This window comes from Artemia franciscana, chromosome 3 (assembly GCF_032884065.1).
Source record: "Artemia franciscana chromosome 3, ASM3288406v1, whole genome shotgun sequence".
Classification (NCBI taxonomy): domain Eukaryota; kingdom Metazoa; phylum Arthropoda; class Branchiopoda; order Anostraca; family Artemiidae; genus Artemia; species Artemia franciscana.
This window is the reverse complement of record NC_088865.1, coordinates 54,899,832-54,913,708: the sequence shown is the minus strand read 5'-3', so window position 1 is coordinate 54,913,708 and position 13,877 is coordinate 54,899,832. Positions and strand designations below refer to the sequence as shown.

Sequence of the window (13,877 nt, the reverse complement as noted above, 5' to 3'; positions counted from 1 at the left end):
CTGGAACCGGGCCAATAAATTGGTCTTCTCCGAATGTCTTAATCTTGTATGGCAAGTGTACAAGGATAACGGAAACCTAATAACGACAAAAAATATTTGGGTACATCTATGACTTAATATTCTTTATCTAAGCAGAATCTAAGTAAAATCTTTTTTTTTTTTTTTTTGGTCCATATATGAAATTCTTTTAGTTTGCGATCTGTATTGTTATTTGTTATATGCTGAAAATATAATACCTAACCAAACTTCATTTTAATTCAAAAATCAAATGATATTGATTTTTATACAATCCTGAAAAGACTTATTCCTTTCAGGATTAGGATTGAGCGTCAGCGAAACAGGTTCTACTTACATGAAGAATTTGAGGGCGGGGCTATATCATCCAAATACCACTACTTGAATCCAATTTTTTTTTCTTTGATTTCAGGTGCCTAAATAGGGGCGAATTTGTTTTATTTTCTAATCCACTTAAAAGTTAAAAGGCAATGCGAGCCTAAGACGAGAAACGTTTAAAAAGCGTTTTGTCTATTGTTGAAATGGCCAAAACATTGTTTTGTCTAACCAGCATAAAACTTTCATGGTAAGTAGATTGAACCATAGGGGTTCGTAATGAAGACGACAAAATGGTGATAGAAAAATTAAAGTTATCAATTTGTTATATAAGGCAATTTAATTTTTCAATTTCACGACATGTAGACACAGTTAAGTAAATAATTTATTGATTTATCAATTCAAATATTACTTCAAAAAACTAAATAGATTACTTCGAAAATTGACATCGTTCATTTTAAATAGAAAATTTCAAAATAAATTAACTCTTTACTCAAAGAATCAGTTTCCTATGTACATCAATGAAGTAGAATAAAAAAAACTACAGTTTTAAAAGAAAAACTTTGTTTGAAAATACCTAACTAAATGGAAAGTCACAGATTGAAGTATTCTTAGAAATGTTTTTCCTTTAATCTTAATAATATATATTTCACTTGAACCTTTTGCTCATCTTTTACTTTCATTTATGAACAAATACTTATTTTTATTCCATTAAATAATTTTCCCTTCCTTAATCCCTAACTCTTTATACGAAAGTCTCAAAGTTCTCTAAAAGTACTTCTCATTCAAATTCAACCGCCCTTGTGTTTCAGAAGTTGTTCTTAAAGATTTATACCCAGAATTAGAATTTTAGTGCAAAGAGCGAGGACTGAGGTGAGCCTCATATACGGTATAATTTCTGCTTGTTTTGAATTTTTATGTTGCTCGTTACTTTCATAAAAAATTTTCTAACCGTTTTTTAATCATGCCAGAACCCCCCTCCCTTAATGACAGTTTACTTTCATTGTGTAAGGAAACTATTATACATTAATGTTTTTTCTTGAAAGAACTCTTTTTAAATCTAAAATGAAGCGCACAAAATAAACCAAACCAAATTTAAAATGTTTTTTTCCTGAGTAAATGAAAAAATTAATATGCAATGTTAAAACGAGTAAAAATCGTCCATAGGAAAGAGAGGGTTGCCATAACCCTCATTACCCCAGCCCTTCATTAATGCTAGCATGTCACTTTGCCTCCATTGAAGAATCTATACTTAACGCCAAACTAAGATTATTAAGTTTATCAAATATAAGGGCTCCATATTTGTCCTAAAATTTTATTTACGTTTCAGAACAACTCGCTGAGAAACCACCGTTGCATTTATCATCAAGGCGTTTCATAAGCAAAGGCGGTTGTGTTTGTGTTTAAAATAAAAATTCTACTTAATTACATAAAATACTTTTAAAAATAAAAAAGTATATCAGATTATTTATAGAAACTTACCGCTGATGGTACCTGAGGTTTCTGAAACATTAACTATAAGACAATATAACACCAAAATAAAAACTATAGAGGTAGTACTTTGACCCATTTCTTTTTTTATCCAGTTCGTGAAAGACTTCGAAGGACTAAAAGTAATAAGCAGAGGAAAAGACTTATGAAGCTTTTAAAACATGCCTTGTTTAGTAAAACTGGCTTAATACCCTAAAAAGTTGCAAAGAGTCTACATGTGTGCACAGAACAGGTCTTGTCTGTTGCCACGTTGGCAACTCAAATTTTCTTGCTTTGAAGAATGTGGCAATTCCTTAAGAACTAGGTAGGATACAGACAAAAAGACTTGACCGTAAGTCTAGTATTAATAATTCAGATAAGTAACAGAAAGTATATAAAAAACAGGTCTATTGAACCGTGTATTAACGGTTTGAATGTCAATCAGTTGATACCAGTGTCTTAAACATGGTTTTACTGTGTTTAGGTACATTCAAAAGAAAGAAGTGCATTCACTAAAAAAAAACTATTTGCTGCTTTATGTGTTCTATCGGCTTTTTACGGCAGTTTAATTTTTAATGTTGTTTTTAAGTCTCTAGTATTAATATTTTTTGTCGCCAGATTTATGAGAAATAAAGAGTCTATATATATATATATATATATATATATATATATATATATATATATATATATATATATATATATATATATATATATATATATATATATATATATATATATTTATTTATTTATTTATTTATTTATTTGAAAACCCGTCAATCATACGAAATGAAAAAGACGGAGCACGAACATCTAAATATAAGTAAATATAAAAGAAAATATCAGAAGAGACTCAACTAGTAAAAGGGCGAACAAAATAGGACTAAAATGAATAAAACGAAAACAGATCTATTGTAAAAGGAGATTATACCAATCTTGATCTACTATTTTAATATTGTGTCTTTTGATTAAATTTTCAACTGCAACATGAGGGTCGGTTATGTGATACTTTTTAATGAGGATTGAGTTTCTGTACCAGGGAGGAAAACGTAGGAGGTATACGTATATATATATATATATATATATATATATATATATATATATATATATATATATATATATATATATATATATATATATACATAGTCTATATAGCCTATATTTTTCTAAATGAATGATTATCAGGATTGTTTTTGTGTTAATATCGACTAATGATCACCAATTTCTTGTTTTACTTCACTTTCTATTTTCTTAGCAACAAAAATCAATTACATCAGCTGCTAGGGGCAGCAGTATTTCTGTTTTTTTTTTAGGAAGTATCTTTTTTATTGGGACCTCTCCAAATTTTGTTTTCATTTTAATCTTTTGGAATCTATAATCATTTTGTCTTGGCTAACCAAACATATTTTTTCTAATATATAAGATAGTTTTTAGGCCCATTTTGAAATTTCAAAGTTAATCAGTTTAATTTAAAGTATCGTTACATTTTTGAAAAGCAAAGAGTTAGAGACATATTTTTAGCCATAGGAACAGAAATGTTGGCCCTTTTCAATATCTCTTTTTAATCAAAACCTGTTTTTTTTTTTTCGATTTCATTTGTAAATTTGGGTCAGTAATGCACAAGGACTTCCGAATGCAAGTCTCAAGCTACTAAAAAAAATGGTAAATTTTTGGTCTTTTTTTGTGTAAGCCTTGATCCCAAACCGATTTTTTGTACATTAAAATTCCTTAGACAAAATGACTTAAATGTAGAAGTTTCAGACCAATTAGAGACAACAATGTTGGATCAATTCTTCCCCCCCCCCTGAACACTCTCTTTTTCCCAGAAAAAAGTTTTGGGATATTTTTCTATCCTAGAAATGTCCCCGAAAGTTTCAAGCCGATTAGATATAAAAATAGTTGAATTTTCATCTTTAAATACGTTCCGTGGGGGCCTGTGCCCCAGATATTTTTTTTGCATGCTACGACTTCCCTAGCTCATATATTTAAGGATACGAGTTTCAAGCTCTCTATATCTGTTTGACCTAAGGACAGACAAATATAGGTTTTGAGCCTTTCAACATAAGTTGTTTTCCCCTTTCGACCCAAATTTGGGGCAACTCTGTGAATTCTAAGTTTTAGCATTTTGTACATCCTGGTCCATTGTTGTTTATATCAAATGATTTATTGATAAAATTTCAAGCCAATAAAGAAAAGAAAGTTTTTTGGGGCTATTATGAGGCCATAAGACTTTTGTGGGGCTAAGAAAGGTTTTTAGGGATGCCACAACAATCAGTTTGCATGCGTTTATGTACATTAAAGACCCTTTCGTCCAGGTATCCGTGGGTTGTATTCAAATCTGCTGGAGAAAAACAATGAGAGACACTAAGAGACTGGACTTCGGGAAAAAAAAGGAATAGAGACAGCAGGGGCTTAATTTTCTCTAGGACCAAGGATAACTGCCTCCTCTAAACTCCAGTTCGCCCCTCAACTCATAGTTGGACCTATATATTCTCAAAAATCCTGTCAAAACTAAGATAGGCCTACATTTTTCAAGAATCCACAGAAGCAAATCTTTTTTTTAGTATAATTTATGGCAAGGTCGTATCCAGAGGGAGGGGTGGGAGGTTTGAGCCCCCATCCTCCAAAATGTTTGTCCGGCTCTTAGAAAAGTTACAAAATTTCGGATACGTTTTTGAAGCGCTTTGTACTGCACCCTTCAAAGAAAATCCTTCTGTTACCCCCCCTCCTTGAAAAAAAATTTGGATCAGGTCCCTGCTTTATAGTACTATGTGGCTCATTTTTAATTTTTCACTGTCATTTTCACTTAGCTTGTGAAACTCCACATTTGCCCCCTTTCCTTAGATTTTGAAAAAATTATATCCCTGAAAGACAGCTAGGGAAGAAAAGGAAAAAAATTTAAGTATTTTGGCTGACAACCTTCGTTCAATTATTCTCAGTACAAAAACAATAAAAAGAAAAAACTGGAGCTCACAATACAATACAGAAAGACAAACTCCTCATACATAAGCAAACATGAAAAATCACTTACCCGAACAGACTATAAAAAAGCCGACTAAATAAAATCATCAATTTCAAATGGAAATTCAAATTTATGTTTGAGAATTTAATTTGTGTATGGCTTATTTAATCGCTTTTCTCTTAACAAGTTTTGGAGTATCAGAATTTTCATAAGGCAGTGAAGAAATTGCCGTATATGTCTCTGATTAAGCCTCGGTACTTTTTTTTTCAGAAAAACAGAAATGGAAAGAAACAGATGAAACAAAAATCGAATAGATACAGAAACAGGTCCGTCAAAAACAGGTGACCTGTTTTTTCTTTTCTGTCTTTGTCCTGTTTCTACTTTCTGTTCTGTTTCTTGAAAAGAAGGAAAACAATTGTTTTTATAAGAAACACAGGTGTTTTAATAGCTGTTTTTTGTTTTAGCTTATCTCCCTCTTTTTTAGAACATTGCACCCTATCATCTATACTGGGCAAGATTATATGGTGCAATTTCTAAGCAAACGTAAGGAAACCGCCTTGAAACCACCCCAAATAGACTATTCTATCTCTTTTTTATTCAACCACTTGCGCATACGATACGACCCCAATTGTACAGGTGATTCTAAGTTTTTTAGAGGACCTGAGCACAACAGAGTACAAAATAAAAGGAACAAACTTTTTCTTTCAAATACAAAAGCATAACAGCTTCGAATAAAATGAAAAACAAACTATGCTATGATTCACTACTAACTTCCATTTTGCACTATGATAAAATATTTTTTATCCAACCGGTTTTGAGGTTCAAACTTCTTCCTAAGTAACAAGTTCTAACTTCAAAGTTGTCATTTAGAAACATTTTTGTTTCATGACTTTTGTCAGTTGTGCTCACACATTACTTGCGAAAAAAGGAGCAAGCCGTGCTAAATGCCTGAATAGTGGCTGTCACATTCATGGCAGGGTACACGACCATATTCTTTAAGCTCTGGGATATAATCCTGATCCTAAAATACAAACTGACAAGATCACAGAAGGAACAACAAATTTTGTTGTTCCTTTTTGGAACACAAATTTTGTAACAAATTTTGTTTACAAATTTTGTAAGTGGCAGAGCGGAAGGCTGAAAAACCCTTTAAACCGGCTTTATTAATCTCAATTTACAAAAAGGGCACTAACTGTCAATGCAATTTTTTGAAAGAGCCCGCAATCGTCTCTTTACGACCATCCAGTGGCCTGTTACGTAATTGAGTGAAAAAAGAAGAAGCGGAAAATAACGATCAAGGAGACATATCAGTGCTATTTATGCTAACAGTACAATCCTCGTTGGTTATTAGGTTGGGGTACTGCATTCTTCCGGTGACCGTGGTAATTTCAATCGCCTACTTTTTCTTATTCAACGCCATTTCAGACGGGTTTCGGGCCTTTTTTTCGTAAATAATTCTTCTTTTTTTCCACAAAAACGAATTTTGTGCTCAAAAGTTACATTTTCCTGAATCAGCTTCAGGTAATTGTTTTGCATAAAGTGGTTTTATTAATGACATTTCTTTATTTTACTTTACTATTGGCCGAGATTCGCTCGGTTACAGCTACTGCTGCATCCAAGGTGTCTAAAATTCGTTCAATAAAGACCCTGTTCAATCACTAGAGCCACCTTTTCTACTGAATTGTACTATAAACCCCTTTCCACTTCTTTGCAATCTCCCTGACCTTACTTAGTTTGTTCCGAGATCTAAGTTAACGGTACGACAAGCTTCTTGTTCTGTTTCGGAAGAACTTTAAAGAAAATATTCCGGTTTCTCAATTTCCTAAATATAAATAAAAAAAAACAAAGTTAATTACTGACTGGCCATTTCGTTGGCACTTAAAAAGATAAACGAAAACACTCTCTTCATAGGATGAGATTATATTTTCCGTAGTCCGACCTGTTATAGTATCTGATCTTCGGACAAAGGGTGTTAATCGTTTTTGTTTCAAAACCGAGAAAAGTAGTCATCAACTTCGCTCAGACTTTCTGGTTTTTTCATAATTCTATTCTCACTAGCTGCTGAGTAAGCTTGTGAGTGATTACTGGCCGCCACTCTCTCTGGGTAATTAATTTATAGGGAAACGAATCCAAGCAATCGGCTCGTTGGTGAAGATCCAATGTGAATATAGGGTTGTGAACGAAGTACTTCTTCAAACGGAATAAGAATTGATCCTTTAGAGAATTTTGACCTGTAAATACCTAGGTGGGGCAAATTTTTAAGCCTGTTTTGGAAGCTATTATAATCCCAAATTCAGTCATTGACCAGTTCCAAGCCTTATAATCTAGGTTATTTGTTTCACTATTATGTCCAGGCCAATACAACTTACATGCCCTGAGTGCAGGCTTTCTGCCGCAAGTGGAACAGTGCAGTGCCTTTGGTGTCCGAGTGGTTTCATCCAAGGTGTGGCTTCATTTCTGGTGAGGAGAAAAACAATGCGGTGAGTAGTTATACCCTTTGCCATTCCTCCCTTTCTCTGAACGATGACCCTGAACCACTTTTAACACCTCTTTCTCTAGCCCTACGCAGCGTGGCTCTAAACCACGCTGTACAATGAATTAGTCACAAAATCAGCAACCCGAAAACCAGTTTCAAAAAGTCAAGCTTCCCATTCTCCCCCTTGTGTTGACTGTGTCAAATGTATCAAACAGCTGACTGATCTCCAAGCTAAATAGAATTCAGAGTTATAGAAGAATTTAGACCATGAAGCAGCCATAGAAGATTTAAAAAATAGTTGACATATTTCTTAACGACCAAAAAAAGATGACGATATTCTCTATGAACGTGGTCTGAAGATTTAAAAACTAAGTGAAGATATCAACACCCATAATTTTCATCGCTTTCTTATGGATGAAGAAACTTCAACTCTACTAAACAATTAAGTGACCCTTAAATCAAAAATCACCAAATTACAAGAGGACTTAAAAAACAACGAAGCAATTATTACTAAACTGGGGGATGAATTATCAAAGTTTAGTAACTCCAGCATTAACTGCAAAATCGAACAGATCGTGGTAACGAACTGTAGTAAGCAGTGACCCGGCTCAATAGTAACCGCAATTCTAAAAACACAATTTTGATAGCAATAGATACATTAAATGAATTCAATTTTTATGCTGATTTTAAATGCATAAGTTTCATCAAGTTTAGTCCTGCCTATCACAAGTTAAGAGCCTGAGAATCTTTGCTTCATTTTTGAAAAAAGGGGTAATACCCCCTAGAAGTCATAAAATCTTAATGAAAATCAAACTATCAGATTCAGCATATCAGAGAACCCTTCTGTAGAGTTTTCAAGCTCCTCTTTCCAAAAATGTAGAATTTTCTATTTTTCGCCAGTAGAAAAATCACGGATGCGTTTTTATTTGATTTTTCTTCCCAAGGGTGATCGTACCGACCCAGTGGCTTTAGAATGTCACAAGAGGGCTTATACTAACAGTAATCAAAACTTGTTTTTTCTCTTTTTAAGAGACCCCCTTCCAAAAAAAAAAATTCAAGGGTATTTAGGCCTTCTCCCACGCTCATTTTTTCCCAGAGTCACCGGATCAAAATTTTGAGAAAGCCCTTTTGTTCAGCTTAGATGAAAAATCTATGTCTTTGAGGACGACTAAATCTCCCAAAATCCCCTGTAGAAGGGCTTGAAGTTGTGAACTTCGCCTATTGTTTACATATAATATTGGTTACTGGGAAGTATACAGACATTTTCAGGGGGATTTCTTGTGGTGGTTGGGGGTGGGGGGTGTTCATTGGATGGTTACATGGGAGGTTAATTCCATGGAGGGATTTATCATGGGAAAAGAGAAATCCATTGAAGGGGGCACTGGATTTTTCAGCATTGTTTAAAAAAAATGGGAAATTGAATAAAAAAAACTTTTTCAACTGAAAGTAAGGAGCAAGATTAAAACTTGAAACGAACAGAAATTATTACGTATATAAGGGGATCTTCTCCTCCTCAATAGCTCGCTCTTTACGCGAAAGTATATTTAGTAATTTCAAAAGAGCTTTTTATTCTAATTAAACGGCCTTTGTGATTCAGGAGTAGTTCCTAGAGAATGGAACAAAATTCAAATAACTAATAAAAAAATACGAAAATAGAAGTCCGTTACGTAAGTTAATTCGTGAGTTACGTACATTTATTACCAATAAAACGTTCGTAAATAAAATTAAAAGTCAAGTGGTCTTTTTACGTAGCCGAAAAATTGGAGGGCAACTAGCTGCCCTCCCCTGCCCTATTTTCTCCATCTTGTCCAATCAAAAATTTGAGAAAGCCATTTTGCCAAAAAAAAGTAAAATTGACATGTAAATTTCGTTTTAATTATTCATGTACTGTTAGCCAAAACCCTATATTAATTCAAAAACATTCAGAAAGTAAATATAAAAAAAACAAGTTTTTTAAACTGAAAGTAATGAGCGATATTAAAACTTAAAACAAACAGAAATTATTCAGAACCTGAAAGGGGCTGCCTCATCCTCTACGCCCCACTCTTTATGCTAAAGTTTGACTCTTTTTCACAACTCTACTTTTTAAAACTATAAAAAAAACTTTTGTCTGAAGAGGGGGAGTTGAGAAGGGGACAGCCCCTTTAATATATGGAATAAATCCCGTTTGTTTTAAGTTATAATTTCGCTCCTTACTTGCAGTTAAAAAACTTGTTTTTTCTTTAATAACCCAAGAGAGCATACGAATGCCTACTTGTAGTATGACTACAGATGACGCTCTTGAGTTCGTGAATGGTCTAATGACTTCCGGTTTGTTACATAAATTATCAGGTGATAATGAACTAAAAGAATGAAATAGCAAAGTTATGTGAAGTCATTACCAGACGATGATGTTGTTATTATTTTCGATAAAAATTACGGAAGAGAAAGATAAAGGAAAACAAAAAAGTAAAAATAAGCAGGATGAAAAATGTGATCTGTAATCATTTAATAGTGGTTTTTGCAAGTTTCGCAAACAATAAAAGTTTCTACATATTTGTCATCATTATATTTAAGGAATCTGTGTGTCAGATAAGTCTACTTTTGATCATGTTAACCTGTGTTCTGTTTTACCTTGTATTGATAAGTCGTATATTTTTGCTAGTGCATTATCAGGGATGGAGTGTAAGTTTAAAACTCAATGTTTTTTAGGTCGACGATGAAAGTACTCATGACTCCCTCCTCCCCTAGATCGTGTTCAACTCAAATTTCAGCCTTATCACCCTGCGTACACGATGCAGAGCAGTACACCTCAGGAATCAATTCCTCGAAGCAATCCTCTGCCCCAAGTCCTTACATGCATCCAGTTAACCCAACCCCTAAAATCACTTTACTCAATCCGGACCAACTCTTGTAACACCTGGAAACCTTTCCCCCATACCTTGTACTTTAGCCTCCCTGGCTACCCTACCAGTGTGATTCTGGTGTGAGAGTTTCCACATACGAAAACTATCCTGTAATAAATAGCCAGCCTAAAAAAATTCACTCCAACCCGTCGCCCAGTAGAAGCATCACTCTTAAAGTTCAGCCATAGACCAAGTAATGCTTCACTGATAACCCACGATTATTCAGATAAAAGATATATTTTCCCCTCTTTAATAGAAAAAAATTACAAAAGAGAAAATTTTAGCCACGGCTCTCTCAATTTACCCTTAACTTTTAAAAGTGAACCTCTTCCCCTCCCACTTCAAAACCAGTTTAGCAGAATATTGATACAGGTTGGTGAGTTTGAGCCTAACGACAAACCTTCCTACAATACCCTGAACGGTAATATTTTACTTTTCGGGGATGTCCCCCCCCCCGGTTCTTGTGTATTATTCAGAACACACTCAATAAGTGAAGTTAAGATCTTTCGTGGAACAAACTACGATGCAGGTACCTTTTAATTAAACATTTAATTTAGAGGTAGTTAGATTAGGTTAAGTTAGGTATTTGATATAATGCACCCCACCTCCCTTAAGTTGGAAATATAGCCTATAGCCAAGACTTTTGACAAAGCTAATGAAATAAAATAAAAATATGATGAAAATTTCATACTTTATTAGGAAAATTGTAAAATTACAACTTAAAATTGTGTACCCAGAACGCAGAAATGTCGTAAAGAATCGCGTTAAAAGGAGGTCTTCTTTCTGCCTTTACTGCCGCCCGCCACAAGTACTCTACTAAGTATGATTGTAAATGATGGCGGGATGTACATCGGTTCCGTTTATTACTCCACTTTACGGAACCCCACATTCTCCTTACTTTGTGGACAACTCTCTGCTACTCTTTAAGTTATCTGGAAAAATATTCTGATCTTACTCTGATCTTACTCTGATCCTGGAAAAATATAATTGCCGTTTTTTTAGTCTTTGGCAAATCCCAAATCTTCCTTTCGAAATCCATGTTCAGACCCTATCTTCTATCACTATGCGTTGCAAACTAAATTTAGTTTTGTTTTTGTGGCTACGAAACCGGATTTTCTCACAAAATCTTCCTGCATCGTAGTTTGTTTCACGAAAGAACCTAATTTCACTAATTGAGTGTGTTCTGAATGATGCACAAGTAACGTCCCGCCCACTCCCAGCATTATTTTAATACTTACGCCCTGCCAAAGTTGCATCAGAATAAAGATTTTTTGAAGAAATTAGTTGTTTAAAGAGTTTGATAAAAAGCGCTATCATTTCTCGGTTTTGATCCTTACAAGCACCGAGAGTTTCAGTTTTGAAAAGTTAGTTGAATTAGAAGCAACAGCAAAATTGAACTATATTGATATAATTGCAGTTACTGAAGTCCAGGCACAAAATCCAGATCTCCTTAAAATGACCGGTTTTCGGGAGTTTAAAAAGCTACGCCGGTTTACCATCCACTGGGGAAGGAAGGAGGAGGAGTAACGATTTTCGCAAAGAATTGCCTATCTCCTACCCTTATCCATGCACCAGGACTAGATGATTGCGATGAAATGGTATGGATATCTACTAAGCCTGAATGCCTACCCTAATACCTAAATACCGTTTGGATATCTACTAAGCCCAAATGCCTACCTTGGCCTTACACTAATTTAATAGTTTGCTCATTTTATTATCCACCCGGATAGGGTGCTTGTTCTCGTCGTAATTTTCGTGACAGGGTACAAGCAAGTCTTGACTTTGTGACTGCAAAGTATCCGAATGCCGGCATCTTTGTAGCAGGAGGCACAAACAAACTAAGTCTTAATTATCTGTGCAAAAATCAAAAACTTAAGGTAACTGTTGATTTCCCTACTACAAAAAGTGGAACCAGTTTGGATGTCATTTGCACTAACCTTAAAATCTTTTACAACATTCCAACTACCCCCGCCCCCTCGGTGGTAGCTATCAGTTCGTGCTACCATTGAAACCAAGGCTAGTTTAAAAAAAAAATTACTCCGTTTCTGAATTTTTGTGCCAGCCAATAACGAGTCTAGGTCTTTTACGTCCGAGAGTTGGGATGATGTTTTGTCGTGTGTAAATCTTAATTCAAAGGTTAGTTTGTTTCAAACAAATTTAATAACAAATTGGCAAAATTGTTTCCTACAGGTTACCAAGAAGGTGTGTTCCTCTTGGAAACAATTTTGGTATGTTCCTCAGATAACCGTTCCTCATATAAAAAACTAATCCATTTGAAACTAAAAATTTTTCGCCTCGGAAAGAAAGAGGAAGCCTTTAACCCTCCATAAATAAATATAGAAAGAAATACGTGGTGCTGCTTCTCGTTATGGTAAGAATAAATTAAATTACTTAAAACAGAGTAAACCTAAGCAATGGTTTCAGAAAGTGAGAGAAATAGGGGATCGCTCGCGCAAGAACTTTGATTAATAAACACCTAACATTTTGCAAACGTTCCTCTCTCTCTCTCTCATAAAACTAACTAATCCCTGAAACTCCAAAAGATAAAGTCCCAGAAAATTTCAGTGAAGCAAATAATAGAAAAATGCAAAAACTGAAAAAAACCAGTATTTGTCCCATTGATATCCCAATTCATATAATAAAAGCATTCCCAGATAAACTTTCAACGCCCCTTGTTAGTATTTTTAATGATATCAGTAATTCTGGATGTTACCCGTCGCGCTGGAAGGTGGACTATATTACTCCAATACAAAAGAAGAGAGGTGTGAACGATTTTACTGGAGTACGGCCAATAACCTTAACCCCAGTCTTTTTTTCAAAAATGTACGAGGATTTCTTAACTAACTGGTTAAAGACAGAGATTCTTGAACTTATTAACTTACAACAATTTGAAAACCTGAAGGAGCCATCTGCTTCACACTACCTTGTTTGTCTTCTTAACACCATTCTTAAAAACCTTGAAAACCCTGATACCTGGTTGGATCTTTCGACCAGAAAGCATTCGACCTAATTGAACACAATATCCTTGGAAACAAACTGCTGACGGAGTTTCAAGCGAGTCCCTTTCTAGTTAAAATTGTTGCCTCCTGCTTAACAAATCTTTCCCAGGTGTTTAAATATAAAAATGTTTATCTAAATCCCCTTCCTATGTTTCGTGAATTGCCCCAGAGAACTCTGAGGGGTCACATTTTATTCCTTATAATGGTTAATAGCCTTATGACTGACCACACAGAGGGATGGAAATATGTGGGAAACGTGTCTGCACTTGAGATTTGCCGACGGTATATTGAAAGCTCAATTATGACATTACTTGACGATGCCACACACGAGGCCACTTTGTCGAAGATGAAAGTAAACCAAAATAAATCTTCAGTTATGACAGTTAATTTTTGGGAATAATCCCCGACTTCCACAAACCACATTCCTCCCAAAATATCTGTCACATGAATTAAACTACTTGGGGTAACAATTACTGCTCACTTGAAGTAGGATACCCATGTTTTAAACATCCTCAAACAAGTTTCAAGTTTCCTCTTCAGTTTCCCTTCGAAAACTTTTGATAATCTTTTGATTGCTCCCCTAAGGACCTTTTAGATTTCCCCCCAAGATTTTAGATTTTAGGTTTCCCCTCGCATCCCCCACCCCCTCTAATGTCACCAGATCCGGTCGGTATTTAAAATAATAGCTCTGAGACATGATATCCTTCCAAACTTCAAATTTCATTAAGATCTGATCAACCATTCGTAAGTTAAAAATA

The 13,877-nt window shown here is 34.6% G+C and overlaps 1 protein-coding gene across 3 annotated transcripts in view; it reads right to left on the bottom strand.

Annotated features, from left to right (window-relative positions):
* The window catches only part of LOC136025429 (mucin-2-like), a 163,589-nt gene that overhangs the window by 125,128 nt on the left and 24,584 nt on the right, over positions 1 to 13,877 (bottom strand). Inside the window, exon 1 of one of the 3 annotated variants that reach the window (XM_065701460.1) lies at positions 1,813 to 1,989. The exons of the other annotated variants lie outside the window; for them this stretch is intronic. Coding sequence (XP_065557532.1) covers positions 1,813 to 1,900 — 88 coding nt within the window. The 5' untranslated portion in view covers positions 1,901 to 1,989. Of the gene's footprint in view, positions 1 to 1,812; positions 1,990 to 13,877 lie in introns of those variants that run through there. 3 annotated transcript variants of the gene reach the window in all.